The 23,988-nt window shown below is 37.9% G+C and overlaps 1 protein-coding gene across 1 annotated transcript; it reads right to left on the bottom strand.

Moving 5' to 3' along the window:
* Positions 1-3,781: 3,781 nt before the first annotated feature.
* On the bottom strand, positions 3,782-6,175 carry LOC121217204 (uncharacterized). The gene has a single exon (XM_041092733.1). The coding sequence runs from the start codon at positions 6,173-6,175 to the stop codon at positions 3,782-3,784; it is 2,394 nt and encodes a 797-aa protein (XP_040948667.1).
* Positions 6,176-23,988: the final 17,813 nt, after the last annotated feature.

Here is a 23,988-nt window from a genome sequence, read left to right as displayed (position 1 = left end):
GGACCTTGGCAAAGATAGCATCTCATTGGCTCTTTTTTATCCCCTGGTCTACCATTATAAGCCCTTGGGGCCTCGCCACTCCTTTCTGTTTGCTCTTTGTCTCCCCCACCATTGCCTTTGGGTCTTGGCTTGGGCTTGGAAGCATCATTATTGTCAAACTTCCTCCCACCAACTTCGTAGAAGTTCTCTGCCTCAGCCATAGCTACGGTCAAATCGGTGATGCCTAGGCGGCGCAACTCTTGCTTAGCCCACATTCTTAGCCCATCCTCAAACATATAAAATGTTTCCTTCTCATTCAAGTCTGAGATCTGAAGCATCAGCTCACTAAACTCCCGCACATAATCTCGAACAGTGCCTTGTTGCGTAAGCCGACGCAACTTAGCACGAGCCTCCTTTTCAGCATGCTGCGGATAAAACTACTTCTTTAACTCTCCTTGGAACTCCTCCCAAGTCCCAATGCCCGTTCCTCCACGTCTCTTATCCATGGACCTACGTCGCCACCATAAGAGAGCAACATCAGTAAAGTAAATCAAAGCAGTGTTTACCTTAGTGGCATCATCCTCAATGCCCATTGCTCGAAAATATTGCTCCAATTCCCCCAGGAAGTTGTCCACTTCTCTCGCAGACCTAGCCCCATTGAGCTTCTCGGGTTTTGGAACATCTACATGAAGTTGCTTCGGTCCTGAAGTCAACATCCCATTTCCCAGAGCGACCTTACAAATTGTGAGCTCCCCCTTAAGCTCAGCAATATCCTCTTTCATGGCAGTCACCAGGGCCTCAAGAGCTTCGTCCCTTACTGTCAGCTTGTCCGAAGTGGATCTAAGAGTGTCCAGTACGAATACCTTGCTGTCTACCCTCAATTCCTCCATACGGGTTAGGACCACTTCGAATGTCTCCCTCATGTCACCAACAGACTCCTCGAGATTGACCACTTGATTTTCCAAGCTCGACAACATGTCCCTCGATCGACTAGCCTTCCTGGCCCTCCCACGGGTCTCCATTGGCTCATTCTCACCAACTTCTCTCGACATCCTTCAATAGTGCTTTCGAAAGACTAGCTCTGATATCAACTGTCACGGACTTAGGATTTTTTCCTTACAATCCGTGCGGCCTTAGGAAGTTTCTTACTTCAAAAACGCCTAAGTTAGCCTAACTCCCACGATTTGAGGATTCAATAGAATTCCCCTTTGAAAACCAACACAAACGAAAGCAACTCAAAGATCAAACAAAGGCGAACGAAGAACGAAATAAGAACAAGCCACGAAATATCAAGAACACAAGAGAGAATAATGTTTGAGTGAATACTCTCAAGAACTCTTATATTTCCTCAAAACTCAAGTGATTTACAATGAGGGGAGAGGCCTCTATTTATAGTAGAGCCTCCCCAAATCCAACGGTACAGATCAAGTACATGAATGGCTAAGATCGAATGGTATCTACAAATCAATTCTCTAATATTTACAAAATCATATCTCCTAAGATTACATATCAAATCTACGATGTATATCTTCGAAGATTATGTTTCCATATGTGACGAGCTTGTAGATGGGCCTTCAATCTCTTCAAGCAATGGGTCAGTCCGATCGGGCCAAATGACCTCCTTCCCACTTGATGGATCACACGAATGTGTCATGGTTGCGGGCTCCCATGCGCAACCCATGACATTCTCCCCCACCGAACCTAGTGACGTCCTCATTGCGTCCTTCGCGTGGTAATGATCTATCTTGTCTTGAAATTGCCACAAGGTTGCAGCGGGTTCCCAACTTGTCTCACGATCGAGGAATCCCTTCCATCGGACTAGGTATTCATGCCGCGGTCGATAGTACTTTCGTCTGATCACACGATCCCCCTCTATGTTCTCCACTTCTCTATCATAGGCGGTTTTTACCCCCATCGGTGCTCGTTTGGACTTGTTTCAGTTTGGGTCTTCTTCATCTTCATGGAATGGCTTAAGCATACTTACATGAAACACTGGATGGAGTTTGAGTTTTTCAGGCAACTCAAGCTTGTAAGCCACCTTGCCTACCTTCTTCAAAACTCGGAACGACCCCTCATAACGTCGAACAAGCCCTTTATGCAACCCATTGTGTCGTAAAATCTTGTGCAGTTTAGCAAGGACGGAGTCACCAACCTGATATTGCACATCCCTTCGATTCTGATCCGCCCACTTCTTATTGCGCTTACTCGCCTTGTGAAGACAAGCTCTAGCCAAATCGTTTTGCTCTTGCCAATCTCTTGCAAATCGATAGGCTGCTGGATTCGGTCCCCTATAACGAGTCGCAACAGCATTGGGTGTAAGTGGCTGTTGTCCTATCACTATCTCGAACGGACTTTGGTTTGTCGCCCCACCTCTTTGCAAATTATAAGAAAACGGAGCCACATCCAGTAACTTTGGCCAGTCCCTTTGTGTGGCACTCACATAGTGCCGTAGATATATCTCCAACAACGCGTTCACTCGTTCAGTTTGCCCATCGGTTTGTGGATGCATGCTAGTTTAAAAGTTCAAGTTCGAGCCCATTAACTTGAACAACTCCGTCCAAAATCGTCTCGTGAATCGCCCATCTCGATCGCTGATGATGGATTGTGGCACTCCCTAATACTTCACCACATGTCTAAGAAACAAGCGGGTAGCCTCCTCAGTAGGACACTCCTTGGTTGCGGGGATAAAAGTTGCATAATTCGAAAACCTGTCCACCACAACAAAAATGCTTGCAAATCCATCAGATTTAGGCAAACCTACAATAAAGTCCATGGATAAGCTCTCCCATGGGCGCTCCGGAATAGGTAAAGGCTGTAGCAACCCAGCAGGAGTCTTCAACTCGATTTTATCTTGTTGGCACACCAAACAAGTTTTCACATAAGTCTCCACATCGTCACTCATGTGAGGCCAATAAAATCGATCCTCCAAGAGAGCCAAAGTGCGGTGCATGCCTGGATGTCTAGCCCATCTTGAATCATGACATTCCTTCATGACTTCCTTTCGTAAGTTCCCATGTTGGGGCACATATAGACGTTGCCCTTGAGTGTATAGTAATTCTCCCTCGAGCCAAAATCGCCTCGTTTTTCCCTCTTTGGCAAGCTCAATGAAATTTTTGGCTGTGGAATCGTGGGACAACCCTTCTTGAATGTGCTCCAATAAGGGACTATTGGGTTGGATTATCATTGCAAATTCCATCTTTCGGCTAAGCGTATCAGCTACAATGTTGGCACTCCCCGGCTTGTACTCCATGCTAAAATCAAACTCTGCTAGAAAAACCTGCCAATGAGCCTGTTTGGGGGACAACTTTTTCTGGGTTAGGAAATAACTATTTGCAACATTATCAGTGAATACCACGAACCTGGAACCCAGCAAATAGTGCCTCCATGTGCGCAAACAATGCACCACAACAGTCATCTCTTTTTCTTGGACCGTGTATCTCCGTTCTGTCTCATTCAGCTTTCGACTCTCGAAAGCAATTGGATGCCCTTCTTGCATCAATACTCCCCCAATTGCATAGTCTGAAGCATCCATGCGTACCTCATACGCCTTTGTAAAATTCGGTAAAGCAAGTACAGGTTCACTCACTATTGCTTGCTTTACTTGGTCAAAAGCTTTCTCACACCGAGAGTCCCAGTCCCATACTTTGCCCTTTTTCAACAAGTCCGTCAAGGGTGTAGTGATCTTGGAGTAGTCTTCCATGAAACGTCGATAGTAGTTTGCTAAACCAAGAAAGGACCGCAATTTCGTTACCTTGGTTGGTGGCTCCCAATCGGAAATTGCTCGGACTTTGCTTGCATCCATTCAGATCATGCCACCTCCTACAATATGGCCAAGAAAAGGCACCTCTCGTTGGGCAAATAAGCATTTTTCCTCTTTCACATACAGCTCATTTTCCCGTAGGACTCGGAACACCTCCCTCAGATGTCCAACGTGCTCCTCAAGCGTCTTACTATACACCACAATGTCGTCAAGATAAACAACCACAAAGCGATCTAAGAAAGGTTGTAATACCTTATTCATTAGGGTGCAAAATGTTGCCGGAGCATTTGTCAACCCGAACGGCATCACCAAGAATTCAAAAGACCCATACCGAGTCACACAGGCTATTTTGGGCTCATCCCCTTCGGCTACTCTCACTTGGTAGTACCCCGATCGCAAATCCAACTTAGTAAACCATCTCGCGCTACCAAGTTGATCGAACAAATCTGCAATGAGAGGAATGGGATACCTGTTCTTCACAGTGATCTTGTTTAAGGCCCTATAGTCAATGAACAATCTTAAGGACCCATCATGCTTCCTTTCGAATAACACTGGCGCTCCAAATGGGGCTTTAGAAGGTTTAATGAACCCGGCATCTAGAAGTTCCCTTATCTGCTTCCTCAATTCCTCTAACTCAGGCGGAGACATTCGATATGGTGCCCTTGCTGGTGGCTCAGTATTAGGCAACAACTCAATCTTGTGATCCACCTCCCTCTTTGGTGGCAATGTCTTGGGCAACTCTGTGGGCATTACATCTTGAAAAGACTGCAACAGCTGCTTCACTTCCCTTGGGATTTCCCCCTCGAATTTCTCCTCCACATTGTTCCTTAAGGTGGCTAAATAGGAGACTTTGTTTCTACGTACTCCTTTGGCAAATTGGATTGCCGACAATGTTTTGCCTTCCATGTTTCCCTTTCTTTTCATTCGCACCATATAACGATGGTTTGAATCAGAGATCATCATATAGTTCTCGGAAGGATGAATATACACATTAAGTCGGTCAAACAAACTCAATCCTACCACAAAATCATAATCATCAAGTAGGATTACCTTAATGGTTGCCTTGCCTGTCCACTCGCCAAGTTTGAGTTCCACCCCTTTAGCCACACCCGTTATGGGAATACTTTCTGAGTTCACCGTTTTTATTCGACCCGAATCTTCCTCCACTTTGAGACCGAGTTCCTTCACCATCTTTTTAGACATGAACAAATCAGATGCACCAGTATCAACAAGGGCATTCAATTTCCTGTCTGTTACGATGATGTCCACAAACATCAGCCCATTACTCGTCTTGTCTTCAACACCGCCCAATATCGTACCAAGACTTTTGGTGTCAGGATTGGTCTCTTCGCGTGCTTCCATAGCATTGAAAGTGGCCCTCTTTGGACAAACACTCAACCTATGTGGACCTTGGCAAAGATAGCATCTCATTGGCTCTTTTTTATCCCCTGGTCTACCATTATAAGCCCTTGGGGCCTCGCCACTCCTTTCTGTTTTCTCTTTGTCTCCCCCACCACTGCCTTTGGGTCTTGGCTTGGGCTTGGAAGCATCATTATTGTCAAACTTCCTCCCACCAACTTCGTAGAAGTTCTCTGCCTCAGCCATAGCTACGGTCAAATCGGTGATGCCTAGGCGGCGCAACTCTTGCTTAGCCCACATTCTTAGCCCATCCTCAAACATATAAAATGTTTCCTTCTCATTCAAGTCTGAGATCTGAAGCATCAGCTCACTAAACTCCCGCACATAATCTCGAACAGTGCCTTGTTGCGTAAGCTGACGCAACTTAGCACGAGCCTCCTTTTCAGCATGCTGCGGATAAAACTGCTTCTTTAACTCTCCTTGGAACTCCTCCCAAGTCCCAATGCCCGTTCCTCCACGTCTCTCGTCCATGGACCTACGTCGCCACCATAAGAGAGCAACATCAGTAAAGTAAATCAAAGCAGTGTTTACCTTAGTGGCATCATCCTCAATGCCCATTGCTCGAAAATATTGCTCCAATTCCCACAGGAAGTTGTCCACTTCTCTCGCAGACCTAGCCCCATTGAACTTCTCGGGTTTTGGAACATCTACATGAAGTTGCTTCGGTCCTGAAGTCAACATCCCATTTCCCAGAGCGACCTTACAAATTGCGAGCTCCCCCTTAAGCTCAGCAATCTCCTCTTTCATGGCAGTCACCAGGGCCTCAAGAGCTTCGTCCCTTACCATCAGCTTGTCCGAAGTGGATCTAAGAGTGTCCAGCACGAATACCTTGCTGTCTACCCTCAGTTCCTCCATACGGGTTAGGACCACTTCGAGTGTCTCCCTCATGTCACCAACAGACTCCTCGAGATTGACCACTTGATTTTCCAAGCTCGACAACATGTCCCTCGATCGACTAGCCTTCCTGGCCCTCCCACGGGTCTCCATTGGCTCATTCTCACCAACTTCTCTCGACATCCTTCAATAGTGCTTTCGAAAGACTAGCTCTGATATCAACTGTCACGGACTTAGGATTTTTTCCTTACAATTCGTGCGGCCTTCGGGAGTTTCTTGCTTCAAAAACGCCTAAGTCAGCCTAACTCCCACGATTTGAGGATTCAATAGTATTCCCCTTTGAAAACCAACACAAATGAAAGCAACTTAAAGATCAAACAAAGGCGAACGAAGAACGAAATAAGAACAAGCCACGAAATATCAAGAACACAAGAGAGAATAATGTTTGAGTGAATACTCTCAAGAACTCTTATATTTCCTCAAAACTCAAGTGATTTACAATGAGGGGAGAGGCCTCTATTTATAGTAAAGCCTCCCCAAATCCAACGGTACAGATCAAGTACATGAATGGCTAAGATCGAATGGTATCTACAAATCAAATCACTAAGATTTACAAAATCATAACTCTTAAGATTACATATCAAATCTACGATTGTATATCTTCGAAGATTATGTTTCCATATGTGACGAGCTTGTAGATGGGCCTTCAATCTCTTCAAGCAATGGGTCAGTCCAATCGGGCCAAATGACCTCCTTCCCACTTGATGGATCACACGAATGTGTCATGGTTGCGGGCTCCCATGCGCAACCCATGACACAAGGACATTCCAATTCCACATTATTGGAATGAACTTAATGTTTACAATAATGATATTTGTAGCAAATTTAAACAATGTGAAACAATATGTAGTGCTCGATTTGAGATGGTTACCCAGTTTTAATGCTATAAAGTAAAAAATAATGGCAATTATAAAATTATAGTGTATTAAGTAATGGCTCCTCTAGAACCCTTTAATTTTCTTAGAACTAAATATAATTTAACTAGGCTTAAATTTAATGACACATTTTAACGAAGTTTTAGGAACAATATCAAAAATAAAGCCAAAAGAACAATTTTGGGCCCGTTACGTCTTGTAACCATTTGTTAGCTTAAGCAATCATATATCCTGAAGTAGACAGAGTTGGTGAATCGATCAATGCAAGGCAATTATTCCATGTTTGAATACTCTTCGCTATAATTGTCGCTGGGTTAGGTCTTTGAATGGAGGATTTTCGAGAGTCCTCTTCACTAATGCTGAGTGGCAAACTTTTCCCAACCCAACAAGTTCGTCGCAACACTTGGTAGAAATAGTCCCTGTCTCGAAAATACTCGTGAAAACTTCTAGAACACAGGGCAAACCTATTTTAGTTTCTCAATTATTTTCCTTAATAATCTGGTCGTTCTCATTCGTAGCCATTACTGCCCCGCAAGTTAAGAATAAAACCACTAGTGTGGAATAAACATTAAGGCTTGCCATACCGCTCGAATCTGATGATACTAGTTAAATTTGGTTCGTAAAATTAATTTCGAACAAGATTTGGAGGGAAAAAATTTGGCATTTATAGGAAGTGTTATAACCACATTGGACTACAATACGTTACAATAAAAGAAAACATTCAATATTTCAGTTTAATTAGCATTAATTTTAATTACTACAAATCTAAATATTAATTCAAGGACGCACATTAATATTTCCCTTCATAATTCTTAAATGGCATTAAACGGATCACGAAAATAATGTTCAACAAAGATGATTATGTCATACATGTGTTTCACCATCGAAACTAGGATTGAACTATTACGTCCACTCCAATCCAAACACCTGGACGATAATATGGTGGAAACACCGTATGGAAATAGTAATATAGGATATAGGACACTTGCATTACAAGCACACATATTCGTTATGTGTGTCATCCTATTTTCCTAATTTTTGGAAGTTGTGTACGCACTTGTTATGTTGATGGTAAAAAATTCACGTGTATCTGAAAAGTGAATGAGCTATACCAGATTCCTCTCCCAGTGATATGGAAGTGGCACAATGTTGAAATAATTATCCGAAGAGCAAAATCTTATAACTTTGTTGTTGTTAAAAAGTTTTTATAAAACTTATCATATTTGTCAAATGGAAAATGGCAACTGAATGATTGAAATTCAAAATTATTACATCAAAAATATTTCTCGTTCTGAAAGAATGTCGATGTTTGTCTTTATCGCGGGACTCCATTTTAGTTTTTGTAGTCTTCATTCTACGTTAACTTTTTAGGTGTGACCGTTCCGACCCGATGTTACTGATATATGAATTGAAGCTTTTAGTCAGATAAGTAATGAAACTTGGAAAATGAAAAATTCTCTTAGAGAGTTAAATTGGAAACAACAAATGATGTTACATTTCTATAACTCTCGTAGGTATTGCCCAAATAATGGATAGGATTTTGTTTTTATATAAATTGAACCTTTTTTAATAGGGAGAATGTGGGACGTACGTCGCCGACATATTAGGTGTTTCATTCTCGATCTTGATAAAAAAAAGTAATCTAAAGAAAGAAGAACAAGGAAATCAAGTTCAGACTTTGAAGCGTTCCATCACTTTCGACGAGGATTTCAAGATTGCCTCTCCTCTATGGAAAAGAAAGAGGTCATAGCTGTTAGATAAGTATCGAAGGAGTGAAAATGGACAATGAAACAAAGGTGTCCATAGGCAAGGAACTATTACAAATTATACTGCATGTCCCTTGGAGGATATTTCCTGGCACGATATGTGTGTTTTCACAACTTCGAGAAGTCAAAGTTTTCTTTCCCTTCAAGCCAATGTGAATTTAAATTTTATAAAGACTTTCAAGGAATTGAGATTGTTTCAATTTCACCCCACGCTAGAACATTCCAATTCCACATTATTGAAATGAACTTAATGTTTATAATAATGATATTTGTAGCAAATTTAAACAATGTGAAACAATATCTAGTGCTCGATTTGATATGGTTACCGAGTTCTAATGCTATAAAGTGAAAAATAATGGCAATTATAAAATTATAGTGTATTAAGTAATGGCTCCTCTAGAACCATTTAATTTTCTTCAAACTAAATATAATTTAACTAGGCTTAAATTTAATGACACGTTTTAATGAAGCTTTCGGGACAATATAAAAAATAAAGAGAAAAGAACAATTTTGGGCCCGTTACGTCTTGTAACCGTTTGTTAGCTTAAGCAATCATATATCCTTAAGCAGACAGAGATGGTGAATCGATCAATGCAAGGCAATTATTCCATGTTTGAATTCTCTTCGCTATAATTGTAGCTGGGCTTAGGTTTTTGAATAGAGGATTTTCGAGAGTCCTCTTTACTAATCCTGAGTGGCAAACTTTTCCTAAACTAACAAGTTCACCGCAACACTTGTTAGAAATAGTCCCTGTCTCGAAAATACTCGTGAAAGACTCTAGAACACAGGGCAAACCCATTTTAGTTTCACAATTATTTTCCTTAATAATATGGTCGTTCTCCTTCGTAGCCATTGCTGCCCAGCAAGTTAAGAATAAAACCTCTAGTGCGGAATAAACATTAAGGATGGCCATACCGCTCGAATCTGATGTTACTAGTTAAATTTGGTTCATAAAATTAATTTTGAATAAGATTTGCGGGGAAAAAAACTTGCATTTATAGGAAGTGTTATAACCACATTGGACTACAATACGTTACAATAAAAGAAAACATTCAATATTTCAGTTTAATTAGCATTAATTTTAATTACTACAAATCTACATATTAATTCAAGGTTGCACATTAATATTTCCCTTCATAATTCTTAAATGGCATTAAACGGATCACGAAAATAATGTTCAACAAATATGATTATGTCGTACATGTGTTTCACCGTCGAAACTGGAATTGAACTATTACGTATACTCCAAACCAAACACCTAGACGATAATATGTAGGAAGCAACGTATGGAAAAAGCAATATGGGATATAGGACACTTGCATTACAAGCACACATATTCGTTATGTGTGTCGTCCTATTTTCCTAATGTTTGGAAGTTGTGTACGCACTTGTTATGTTGATGGTAAAAAATTCACGTGTATCTGAAAAGTGAATGAGCTATACCAGATTCCTCTCCCAGTGATATGGAAGTGGCACAATGTTGAAATAATTATCCGAAGAGCAAAATCTTATAACTTTGTTGTTGTTAAAAAGTTTTTATAAAACTTATCATATTTGTCAAATGGAAAATGGCAACTGAATGATTGAAATTCAAAATTATTACATCAAAAATATTTTACATTCTAAAATTAAGTCGATGTTTGTCTTTATCGCGGGACTCCATTTCAGTTTTTGTAGTCTTCGTTCTACGTTAACTTTTTAGGTGTGAGCGCTCCGACCCGCTGTTACTTGGAAAATGAAAAATTCTCTTAGAGAGTTAAATTGGAAACAGCAAGTGATGTTACATTTCTATAACTCTCGTAGGTATTCCCAAATAATGGATATGATTTTATTTTTATATAAATTGAACCTTTTTAATAGGGAGAATGTGGGACGTACGTCGCCGACATATTTGGAGTTTCATTATCGATCATGATAAAAAAAGTAATCTAAAGAAAGAAGAATTAGGAAATCAAGTTCAGACTTTGAAGCGTTCAAGATTGCCTCTCCTCTATAGAAAAGAAAGAGGTCGTAACTGTTAGGTAAGTATTGAAGGAGTGAAAATGGAAAATGAAACAAAGGTGTCCATAGGTAATGAACTATTACAAATTATAGTGCATGTGCCTTGGAGGATATTTCCTGGCACGATATGTGTGTTTTCACAACTTTGAGAAGTCAAAGTTTTTTTTCCCTTAAAGCCACTGTGAATTTAAATTTTATAAAGACTTTCAAGGAATTGAGATTGTTTCAATTTCACACCACGCTAGAACATTCCAATTCCACATTATATAAATGAACTTAATGTTTATAATAATGATATTTGTAGCAAATTTAAACAATGTGAAACAATATCTAGTGCTCGATTTGAGATGGTTACCGAGTTCTAATGCTATAAAGTTAAAAATAATGGCAATTATAAAATTATAATGTATTAAGTAATGGCTCCTCTAGAACCATTTAATTTCTTAGAACTAAATATAATTTAACTAGGCTTAAATTTAATGACACATTTTAATGAAGCTTTCGGAACAATATAAAAAATAAAGACAAAAGCACAATTTTGGGCCCGTTACGTCTTGTAACCGTTTGTTAGCTTAAGTAATCATATATCCTTAAGTAGACGGAGATGGTGAATAGATCAATGCAAGGCAATTATTCCATGTTTGAATTCTCTTCGCTATAATTGTCGCTAGGCTTAGGCCTTTGAATAGAGGATTTTCGAGAGTCCTCTTTACTAATGCTGAGTGGCAAACTTTTCCCAACCTACCAAGTTCACCGCAACACTTGTTAGAAATAGTCGCTGTCTCGAAAATACTCGTGAAAGCTTCTAGAACACAGGGCAAACCCATTTTAGTTTCACAATTATTTTCCTTAATAATCTGGTCGTTCTCCTTCGTAGCCATTGCTGCCCAGCAAGTTAAGAATAAAACCACTAGTGCGGAATAAACATTAAGGATGGCCATACCGCTCGAATTTGATGTTACTAGTTAAATTTGGTTCGTAAAATTAATTTCGAACAAGATTTGCGGGGAAAAAAACTGGCATTTATAGGAAGTGTTATAACCACATTGGACTACAATACGTTACAATAAAAGAAAACATTCAATATTTCAATTTAATTAGAACATTCAATATTTTAGTTTAATTAGCATTAATTTTAATTACTACAAATCTAAATATTAATTCAAGGACGCACATTAATATTTCCCTCCATAATTCTTAAATGGCATTAAACGGATCCTGAAAATAATGTTCAACAAATATGATTATGTCGTACAGGTGTTTCACCGTCGAAACTGGAATTGAACTATTACGTCCACTCCAAATGAAACACCCGGACGATAATATGGAGGAAACAACGTATGGAAAAAGCAATATGGGATATAGTACACTTGCATTACAAGCACACATATTCGTTATGTGTGTCGTCCTATTTTTCTAATTTTTGGAAGTTGTGTACGCACTTGTTATGTTGAAGGTAAAAAATTCACGTGTATCTGAAAAGTGAATGAGCTATACCAGATTCTTCTGCCAGTGATATGGAGGTTGCACAATGTTGAAATAATTATGCGAAGCGCAAAATCTTATAACTTTGTTGTTGTTAAAAAGTTTTTATCAAACTTATCATATTTATAAAATGTAAAATTGCAACTGAATGATTGAAATTCAAAATTATTACATCAAAAATATTTCTCGTTCTTAAATTAAGTCGATGTTTGTCTTTATCGCGGGACTCCATTTCAGTTTTTGTAGTCTTCGTTCTACGTTAACTTTTTAGGTGTGAGCGCTCCGACCCGCTGTTACTTGGAAAATGAAAAATTCTCTTAGAGAGTTAAATTGGAAACAGCAAGTGATGTTACATTTCTATAACTCTCGTAGGTATTCCCAAATAATGGATATGATTTTATTTTTATATAAATTGAACCTTTTTTAATAGGGAGAATGTGGGACGTACGTCGCCGACATATTTGGAGTTTCATTATCGATCATGATAAAAAAAGTAATCTAAAGAAAGAAGAATTAGGAAATCAAGTTCAGACTTTGAAGCGTTCAAGATTGCCTCTCCTCTATAGAAAAGAAAGAGGTCGTAACTGTTAGGTAAGTATTGAAGGAGTGAAAATGGAAAATGAAACAAAGGTGTCCATAGGTAATGAACTATTACAAATTATAGTGCATGTGCCTTGGAGGATATTTCCTGGCACGATATGTGTGTTTTCACAACTTTGAGAAGTCAAAGTTTTTTTTCCCTTAAAGCCACTGTGAATTTAAATTTTATAAAGACTTTCAAGGAATTGAGATTGTTTCAATTTCACACCACGCTAGAACATTCCAATTCCACATTATATAAATGAACTTAATGTTTATAATAATGATATTTGTAGCAAATTTAAACAATGTGAAACAATATCTAGTGCTCGATTTGAGATGGTTACCGAGTTCTAATGCTATAAAGTTAAAAATAATGGCAATTATAAAATTATAATGTATTAAGTAATGGCTCCTCTAGAACCATTTAATTTCTTAGAACTAAATATAATTTAACTAGGCTTAAATTTAATGACACATTTTAATGAAGCTTTCGGAACAATATAAAAAATAAAGACAAAAGCACAATTTTGGGCCCGTTACGTCTTGTAACCGTTTGTTAGCTTAAGTAATCATATATCCTTAAGTAGACGGAGATGGTGAATAGATCAATGCAAGGCAATTATTCCATGTTTGAATTCTCTTCGCTATAATTGTCGCTAGGCTTAGGCCTTTGAATAGAGGATTTTCGAGAGTCCTCTTTACTAATGCTGAGTGGCAAACTTTTCCCAACCTACCAAGTTCACCGCAACACTTGTTAGAAATAGTCGCTGTCTCGAAAATACTCGTGAAAGCTTCTAGAACACAGGGCAAACCCATTTTAGTTTCACAATTATTTTCCTTAATAATCTGGTCGTTCTCCTTCGTAGCCATTGCAGCCCAGCAAGTTAAGAATAAAACCACTAGTGCGGAATAAACATTAAGGATGGCCATACCGCTCGAATTTGATGTTACTAGTTAAATTTGGTTCGTAAAATTAATTTCGAACAAGATTTGCGGGGAAAAAAACTGGCATTTATAGGAAGTGTTATAACCACATTGGACTACAATACGTTACAATAAAAGAAAACATTCAATATTTCAATTTAATTAGAACATTCAATATTTTAGTTTAATTAGCATTAATTTTAATTACTACAAATCTAAATATTAATTCAAGGACGCACATTAATATTTCCCTCCATAATTCTTAAATGGCATTAAACGGATCCTGAAAATAATGTTCAACAAATATGATTATGTCGTACAGGTGTTTCACCGTCGAAACTGGAATTGAACTATTACGTCCACTCCAAATGAAACACCCGGACGATAATATGGAGGAAACAACGTATGGAAAAAGCAATATGGGATATAGTACACTTGCATTACAAGCACACATATTCGTTATGTGTGTCGTCCTATTTTTCTAATTTTTGGAAGTTGTGTACGCACTTGTTATGTTGAAGGTAAAAAATTCACGTGTATCTGAAAAGTGAATGAGCTATACCAGATTCTTCTGCCAGTGATATGGAGGTTGCACAATGTTGAAATAATTATGCGAAGCGCAAAATCTTATAACTTTGTTGTTGTTAAAAAGTTTTTATCAAACTTATCATATTTATAAAATGTAAAATTGCAACTGAATGATTGAAATTCAAAATTATTACATCAAAAATATTTCTCGTTCTTAAATTAAGTCGATGTTTGTCTTTATCGCTGGACTCCATTTCAGTTTTTGTAGTCTTCGTTCTACGTTAACTTTTTAGGTGTGTGTGTTCCGACCCAATGTTACTGGAATCTGAAAAGGGAAAATGAAACAAAGGTGTCCATAGGCAATGAACTATTACAAATTATAGTGCATGTCCCTTGGCGGATATTTCCTGGCACGATATGTGCATTTATAGGAAGTGTTATAACCACATTGGACTACAATACGTTGCAATAAAAGAAAACATTCAATATTTTAGTTTAATTAGAACATTTAATATTTCAGTTTAATTAGCATTAATTTTAATTACTAGAAATCTAAATATTAATTCAAGGACGCACATTAATATTTCCCTTCATAATTCTTAAATTGCATTAAACGGATCACGAAAATAATGTTCAACAAAGATGATTATGTCTAACATGTGTTTCACCGTCGAAACTGGGATTGAACTATTACATCCACTCCAAACCAAACACCTGGATGATAATATGGAGGAAACAACGTATGGAAAAAGCAATATGGGATTTAGTACACTTGCATTATAGGCACACATATTCGTTATGTGTGTCGTCCTATTTTTCTAATTTTTTGAAGTTGTGTACGCACTTGTTATGTTGATGGTAAAAAATTCACGTGTGTCTCAAAAGTGAATGAGCTATACCAGATTCCTCTGCCAGTGATATGGATGTTGCATAATGTAGAAATAATTATGCGAAGCGCAAAATCTTATAACTTTGTTGTTGTTAAAAAGTTGTTATCAAACTTATCATATTTGTAAAATGGAAAATGGCAACTGAATAATTGAAATTAAAAATTATTACGTCAAAAATATTTCTCGTTCTAAAATTAAGTCAATGTTTGTCTTTATCACAGGACTCCATTTCAGTTTTTGTAGCCTTCGTTCTACGTTAACTTTTTAGGTGTGTGCGTTCCGACCCAATGTTACTGGAATCTGAATTGAAGCTTTTAGTGGGATAAGTAATGGAACTTGGAAAATGAAAAATTCTCTTAGAGAGTTAAATTGAAAACAACAAATGATGTTACATTTCCATAACTCTCGTAGGTACTGCCTAAATAATGGATAGGATTTTGTTTTTATATAAATTGAACCTTTTTTAATAGGGAGAATGTGGGACGTACGTCGTCGACATATTTGGAGTTTCATTATCGATCATGATAAAAAAAAGTAATCTAAAGAAAGAAGAATAAGGAAATCAAGTTCAGACTTTGAAGCGTTCCATCATTTTCGACGAGGATTTCAAGATTGCCTCTCCTCTACGAAAAAGAAAGACGCCGTAACTGTTAGATAAGTATCGAACGAGTGAAAATAGAAAGTGAAACAAAGGTGTCCATAGGCAATGACCTATTACAAATTATAGTGCATGTCCCTTGGTGGATATTTCCTGGCACGATATGTGTCTTTTCACAACTTCGAGAAGTCAAGGTTTTTTTCCCTTAAAGCCAATGTGAATTTAAATTGTATAAAGACTTTCAAGGAATTGAGATTTTTTCGATTGCACACCACGCTAGAAAATTCCAATTCCACATTATTGGAATGAACTTAATGTTTATAGTAATGATATTTGTGTCAATTTAAACAATGAGAAACAATATCTAGTGCTCGATTTGAGATGGTTACTGATTTCTAATGCTATAAAGTTAAAAATAATGGCAATTATAAAATTATAGTGTATTAAGTAATGGCTCCTCTAGAACCATTTAATTTTCTTAGAACTAAATATAATTTAACTAGGCTGAAATTTAATGACACATTTTAATGAAGCTTTCGGAACAATATCAAAAATAAAGACAAAAGAACAATTTTGGGCCCGTTACGTCTTGTAACCGTTTGTTAGCTTAAGCAATCATATATCCTTAAGCAGACGGAGATGGTGAATCGATCAATGCAAGGCAATTATTCCATGTTTGAATGCTCTTCGCTATAATTGTCGCTGGGGTTAGGTCTTCGAATAGAGGATTTTCGAGAGTCCTCTTTACTAATGCTGAGTGGCGAACTTTTCCCAACCCAACAAGTTCGCCGCAACACTTGTTAGAAATACTCCCTGTCTCGAAAATACTCGTGAAAGCTTCTAGAACACAGGGCAAACCCATTTTAGTTTCACAATGATTTTCCTTAATAATCTGGTCGATCTCCTTCGTAGCCATTGCTGCCCCGCAAGTTAAGAATAAAACCACTAGTGCGGATTAAACATTAAGGCGAGCCATACCGCTCACCTGGACGATGATATGGAGGAAACAACGTATGGAAAGGGCAATATGGGATATAGTACACTTGCATTACAAGCACACATATTCGTTATGTGTGTCGTCCTATTTTTCTAATTTTTTTGAACTTGTGTATGCACTTGTTATGTTGATGGTAAATAATTCACGTGTATCTCAAAAGTGAATGAGCTATACCAGATTCCTCTGCTAGTGATATGAATGTGGCACAATGTGGAAATAATTATGCGAAGCGCAAAATCTTATAAATTTGTTGTTGTTAAAAAGTTTTTATCAAACGTATCATATTTGTAAAATGGAAAATGGAAACTGAATGATTGAAATTCAAAATTAATACATCAAAAATATTTCTCGTTCTGAAATTAAGTCGATGTTTGTCTTTATCGCAGGACTCCATTTCAGTTTTTGTAGTCTTCGTTCTACGTTAACTTTTTAGGTGTCAGCGTTCCGTACCATTGTTCCTGGAATATGAATTGAAGCTTTTAGTGGGATAAGTAATGGAACTTGGAAAATGAACAATTATCTTAGTGAGTTAAATTGGCAACAACAAATGATGTTACATTTCCATAACTCTCATAGGTATTTCCCAAATAATGGATAGGATTTTGTTTTTATCTAAATTGAACCTTTTTTAAATAGGGAGAATGTGGGACGTACGTCGTCGACATATTTGGAGTTTCATTCTCGATCTTGATGAAAAAAAAGTAATCTAAAGAATGAAGAATAAGGAAATCAAGTTCAGACTTTGAAGCGTTCCATCACTTTCGACGAGGATTTCAAGATTGCCTCTCCTCTACGGACAAGAAAGAGGTCATAACTGTTAGATAAGTATCGAAGGAGTGAAAATGGAAAATGAAACAAAGGTGTCGATAGGCAATGAACTTTTACAAATTATAGTGCATGTCCCTTGGAGGATATTTCCTGGCACGATATGTGTCTTTTCACAACTTCGAGAAGTCAAGGTGTTTTTCCCTTAAAGCCAATGTAAATTTAAATTGTATAAAGACATTCAAGGAATTGAGATTGTTTCAATTCCACACCACGCTAGAACATTCCAATTCCACATTATTGAAATGAACTTAATGTTTATAATAATGATATTTGTGTCAATTTAAACAATGTGAAACAATATCTAGTGCTCGATTTGAGATGGTTACCGAGTTCTAATGCTATAAAGTTAAAAATAATGGCAATTATAAAATTATAGTGTATTAAGTAATGGATGTAACACCCCGAACCCGAGACCGTCGCCGGAGTCGAACACGAGGTGTTAACAGACTTCAAACCACTTATTTGACATTTCCCAGACAAGCTGCCAATCTGCGTACTAGTCGCTTTAAAAATCATATCTTGAGTTCTGAAACTTGAAATCCAGTTACGTAAATTTTCCCTGGAACTAGACTCAAAAAAATATATGGTAGAATTTTTGTAGAATTTTTGGTCGGGTTAATTAGTACAGTTTATTAGTTAAATTCTCCCCTATTACAGGGTGCGACTACACTGACCTTCATGCATTACGATTTGGATAACTCCCTGCACAGAGCTTCAATACTGATGCCGTTTGTTTCTATAGAAACTAGACTCAGAGAGGAATCTATAAATATATGGCATGACTCCTAATTATCTCTGGTTAATTTATAATGAATTTCCAAAGTCGGAACAGGGAACCCAGAAACCATTCTGGCCCTGTCTCACGAGAACCTGAATATCTCTTAACATACTGTCCATATGATCATTTCGTTACTTCTATATGAAAATAGACTCATCGAGCTTCAATTACATAATTTATTCACTATTTAATTCCATTCCTACTAATTTTTGTAATTTTTCAATCCCACGTCACTGCTGCTGCCAGCATCTGTTACTGAAGCAACTATGCCCATTTCGTGATTTCTCATTGATCTAACTAGTAATTCATCATACATATCACAAAATTATAATCATGACTAGCCATACCAAAGGCTAATCATTGTCAAACATCTCCCTACTACACTATTGCCATATCATGAATCTTAACACCAAAATTAATCAGCCATGACATATGGCATAAAAATCGAATTACCAAGACTTACGACCTAACGTTATAAAACCAAATCCAACCGAACATTTATGCCATTTTCGCATGGCTAAAAGTTTACATACCAAATTTCAACAAAACATATTAGCCTATACATGCCGAAATGTTCTCCTAGACCGACTAAAAAGAAGATACCAAAAGTTGCTAGCCGGTGTGATGACTCTGATGACGGCCCGATCACGCAAAAAGAGACGAGTCCAAGAAACCTAAAATAGGTGACAAGGAAACACCGAGTGAGTATATAACTCAGTAAGTCATAAGCAATGCACTACCATCCATTAATAACATTATCACAAGAGGAAACAAAATGGAACGAGGCTAGTTACTCCATCCATACCGAACCATACCATAGTTCCTTAAACCTATCGGTTCAATCTCCTACCAAGTCATGCATTCACATTCCATATACTAATCAATAGGATATTTGAGGCATTTTCATACATCATTTTATTTTCGTTACAATCATACAACTAAACAACCTTTCACCTATTCCACGATAAATCTTATATTACGTGACTTCAATTATAATTGTCACATAGGTTCAAACTTACCAAGCTCAACTTCAAATATAAACATAGCGCCTATTAGTCACGAACTCAAGGTACTTACCCGATCCGCTGTCCGTGATCAACTCAATAATGTCGCACACTTAGTGAAAGTATATATTAAGTCCGGACACTCAGTGCTATATAATCAACTCGCACACTTAGTGCTATATAATCAAACTCGCACACTTAGTGCTATATAATCAAACTCGCACACTTAGTGCTGTACAATTTAAACCCGCACACTTAGCGCCAATCTCATGATCATAAATGTTTATACCCGCACACTTAGTGCCGAGATCAACAACTCAATACATCTCACCTCTTTTCTTTTCATTCAACACTTTCATCACCACATACATACATGTATATGTATATTTATCATTCCATTCAGCATCATTACATAGACGTTATGACCATTTAAATTAATACAAACTATAAGCTTAATGACTTACTTTATGTTGGGTAAAATAATTCCAAGTCGGCTACTCGATGACCTTCGATTTCCCCTTGTTGGACGCCTCTCCTTTAGGTTCTTGAGCTTAAATAAATAAATCAACTAGTTTAATTACCTTGCTAGTTATTTATATCCCATAACATTAATAGTTTCATATCAAAAGAAGCATAAGGCAACATTTTATTTTTATTCACCTTATGCTTTTTACTAACTTTAAGCCATTCGGCTATTGATCACCTAAGATCCAATTACTAAAATTAACCCAATAAATATTTCAATAAAACACACATAAATATTATATACACGGCAACCACCCTTGTTAATTACTCATATATATTTTAATAATTTTCGTTTCATCTTACAACCATTCTTGTTCAAAACATTAGAACCTTAACTAATACTTATAAATTGTCTCAAGGCCGAATGCATTCTTACTTCCAAAGTAACATAGTCGATGATATATTTTATTTCAAGGTACATATTCATAAATCAAATTCAACCATATAAACCAATATCACCCACTTGATCAATTATAGAGAATTAAAGTTAATATCACAATGTGTACTCTATATGGCCCATTATACATAATCAAATTTAACATCATCTATATATTTACTCATATGGCTGAATATACATACCCCCATATAATATCATTTTCATTCCATTTAACACTTAATTTCCACCACATAAACACTTGGCCGAATAATCCTAAACTAGCAAAACTCCACATTTGTTCATACCATCTTTTAAATTCACATATATCTATTTAGGTAGCTCATATTTTCCCCTTTCTAATATTTCAATCCAAAATATCAAAACACCATCCTTTTAGCATTTATCCAATAATACCGTATGCACAATTTGTCACCAAAACTAAAGAAAAATCAACATATGGGTTACAATAAGAGCTTGACTACTACTAGATTCTCATAAAAATCAATAGAAATAACATGAACTCCTACCTTATTTAACCTCCAAGATAGCCGAATGCCCTAGACAAATTCCTTCCTCTTTCCCCTTTTGTTTTGGCTTTGCAAGAAGGTAAGGAAGATGAACACACTCTTTCTTTTTTTTTTCTCTTTTCTTTGTCTAGTTATGGCAAATGGAGGGGGGGGATGGATGAGACAACTTTGTTTTCATCACCCCTCCCTTTTCATTACTTAATTACTAACCCTTTTATTTAATCTTTCTAACATAACACACTAAGCCAACATGTTCCCAACATGTTTCCACCCATAGCATGGCCAGCCACTAGCTCAAATTTTGGGTAATTTGACATGCAAACCCATCATTTTCATAACATGCATTAATAGGCCACTTCACATTTGCCTAGCACATTTCTAAATTTTCTCACATAAGTCCTATTTAATAAAATTCACTTACAATTAACAAAATTCAACCATGAAATTTTCACACATGCATATATACATATAATAAGCATCAAATATGATGGCTAATTATTAGTATGACTCGGTTTTGTGGTCCTGAAACCACTTCCCGACTAGGGTCAATTTTGGGCTGTCACAACTCTCCCCCACTCAAGAAATTTTCGTCCCCGAAAATCTTACCGGTAAATAGGTTTGGGTATCGTTCTTTCATCGAGCTCTCGGTTTCCCAAGTAGCTTCCTCGATCCCGTGTTTGAGCCATAACACCTTTACTAACGGAACCCTTTTGTTTCGCAACTCCTTCACTTCACGAGCTAGGATACGCATCGGCTCTTCTTCATAACTCATATCGGCTTGAATTTCAACCTCTGACGGACTAATTATGTGCGAAGGATCAGATCTATAGCGTCGAAGCATCGAAACATGAAAGACGTCGTGAATCTTTTCAAGTTCAGGGGGTAAAATCAATCGATACGCAACTGGACCGACTCGTTCGGATATTTCGTATGGCCCAATGAATCTCTGACTCAACTTGCCCTTTCGGCCAAATCTGAGTACCTTTTTCCAAGGCGAAACTTTAAGAAACACTTTATCTCCCACCTGATATTCAATGTCTTTTCGTTTCAAATCCGCATACGATTTCTGACGATCTGTGGCTGCCTTTAGACTTTCACGGATTACCCTTACTTTCTGTTCGGCATCTTTAATCAAATCGACTCGGAAAATTTTACTTTCACCGAGCTCGGTCCAAAACAATGGTGTACGACATTTACGACCGTACAAAGCCTCGTAAGGTGCCATCTTAATACTTGATTGAAAACTATTGTTGTAAGCGAATTCAATCAAAGGTAAATACCGTTCCCATGAACCACTAAACTCGAGGATGCAACATCTCAACATATCCTCAAGTATCTGAATTATCCGCTCGGATTGACCATCGGTTTGTGGATGAAAGGCGGTGCTAAAATGCAGCTTGGTACCCAAAGCTTCTTGCAATTTCTTCCAAAATCGCGAGGTGAATCTCGGATCTCTATCCGACATGATAGAAATAGGTACCCCGTGTAATCTCACAATCTGAGAAACATACAATTCGGCTAGTTTATCCAATGAAATATCCGTACGCACGGGGATAAAGTGAGCCGACTTAGTCAGTCTATCAACAACAACCCAAATCGCATCCTTCTTACTTGCTGACAATGGCAGTCCGGACACAAAGTCCATTGTGACTCGATCCTATTTCCACTCGGGTATCATGATCGGCTAAAGTAATCTTGAAGGCACTTGATGTTCTGCTTTCACTTGTTGACATATTAAACATCTCGAAACAAAGTCGGAGATGTCCCGTTTCATACCATGCCACCAAAACTGACGTTTCAAATCGTTGTACATTTTCGTACTCCCCGGGTGAATTGACATTCGGCTACAATGGGCTTCATTCAGAATCATCGAAATGAGTTCTGAATTTCTTGGAACACACAACCGACTTCTGAACCTCAAACAATCGTCATCATCAATTTGAAATTCGGATTCCATATTCGGAATACATTCAGCCCGTTTTGCAACCAATTCATCGTCGACTTTCTGAGCTTCACGAATTTGATGAATCAATAATGGTTTGGCCTTTAATTCAGCTACTAACACATTGTCGGGTAGAACAGACAAGTGCATATTCATCGCTCGTAAAGCAAACAGCGATTTCCGGCTTAAGGCGTCCGCAACCACATTAGCCTTTCCCGGGTGGTAATCAATGACAAGCTCATAATCTTTCAACAACTCAAGCCAACGTCTTTGTCGCAGATTTAAGTCTCTTTGAGTCATCAAATATTTGAGACTTTTGTGATCCGAAAATACATGGCACTTTTCGCCAAACAAATAATGTCGCCATATTTTCAAAGAAAATACGATGGCGGCTAGCTCGAGATCATGGGTTGGATAATTTCTCTCGTGTGGCTTCAATTGTCTCGACACATAGGCCACAACTCGACCTTCTTGCATCAATACGCAACCCAACCCGAGTAGGGATGCGTCACTATAAATGACAAACTCTTTGCCTGATTCGGGTTGCACTAAAATTGGAGCTTCAGTCAATTGAGTTTTCAGTTGATCGAAGCTTTTCTGACATTTCTCCGTCCATTTGAACTTAGCATCCTTTTGAAGTAGCTTCGTCATTGGTGTGGCTATCATCGAGAAACCTTTTACAAATCATCGGTAATAACCGGCGAGCCCCAGGAAGCTCCGAACTTCGGTAACATTTCTTGGAGGCTTCCAGTTAAGTATGGCTGAAATTTTGCTCGGGTCAACTCGAATACCCGATGCGGATACCACATGACCCAAGAAACTAACCTCTCTTAACCAGAACTCACACTTACTGAACTTAGCATATAACTTCTTATCCCGTAAAATTTGCAACACTAATCTCAGGTGCTCAGCATGTTCGGTCTCATCTCCTGAATAGACTAAGATGTCATCAATGAACACAACTACGAACCGGTCCAAATACTGTCTGAAGATCCGATTCATCAAATCCATAAATACCGCAGGGGCATTAGTGAGCCCGAACGGCATCACTAAGAACTCGTAGTGACCGTACCTCGTTCTGAAAGCAGTTTTGGGTACGTCTGAATCTCGAATCCGCAACTGATAATAACCCGATCTCAAATCTATCTTTGAAAACACTGAGGCTCCCTTTAGTTGATCAAACAAATCATCAATACGCGGTAATGGATATTTATTCTTTATCGTCACTTTATTCAGTTGACGATAGTCAATGCACAACCTCATGATTCCGTCCTTCTTTTTCACGAACAATACTGGTGCACCCCAAGGTG

The sequence above is a fragment of the Gossypium hirsutum genome, chromosome D05 (assembly GCF_007990345.1).
Source record: "Gossypium hirsutum isolate 1008001.06 chromosome D05, Gossypium_hirsutum_v2.1, whole genome shotgun sequence".
In the NCBI taxonomy this organism is placed as follows: domain Eukaryota; kingdom Viridiplantae; phylum Streptophyta; class Magnoliopsida; order Malvales; family Malvaceae; genus Gossypium; species Gossypium hirsutum.
Note: the sequence above shows the minus strand (reverse complement) of the source record. Positions and strands in the feature narration are given on the sequence as shown.

Bases quoted from the DNA above. Each gene is read 5' to 3' on its own strand.
- LOC121217204 (XM_041092733.1), bottom strand. From the start codon at position 6,175: ATGTCGAGAGAAGTTGGTGAGAATGAGCCAATGGAGACCCGTGGGAGG.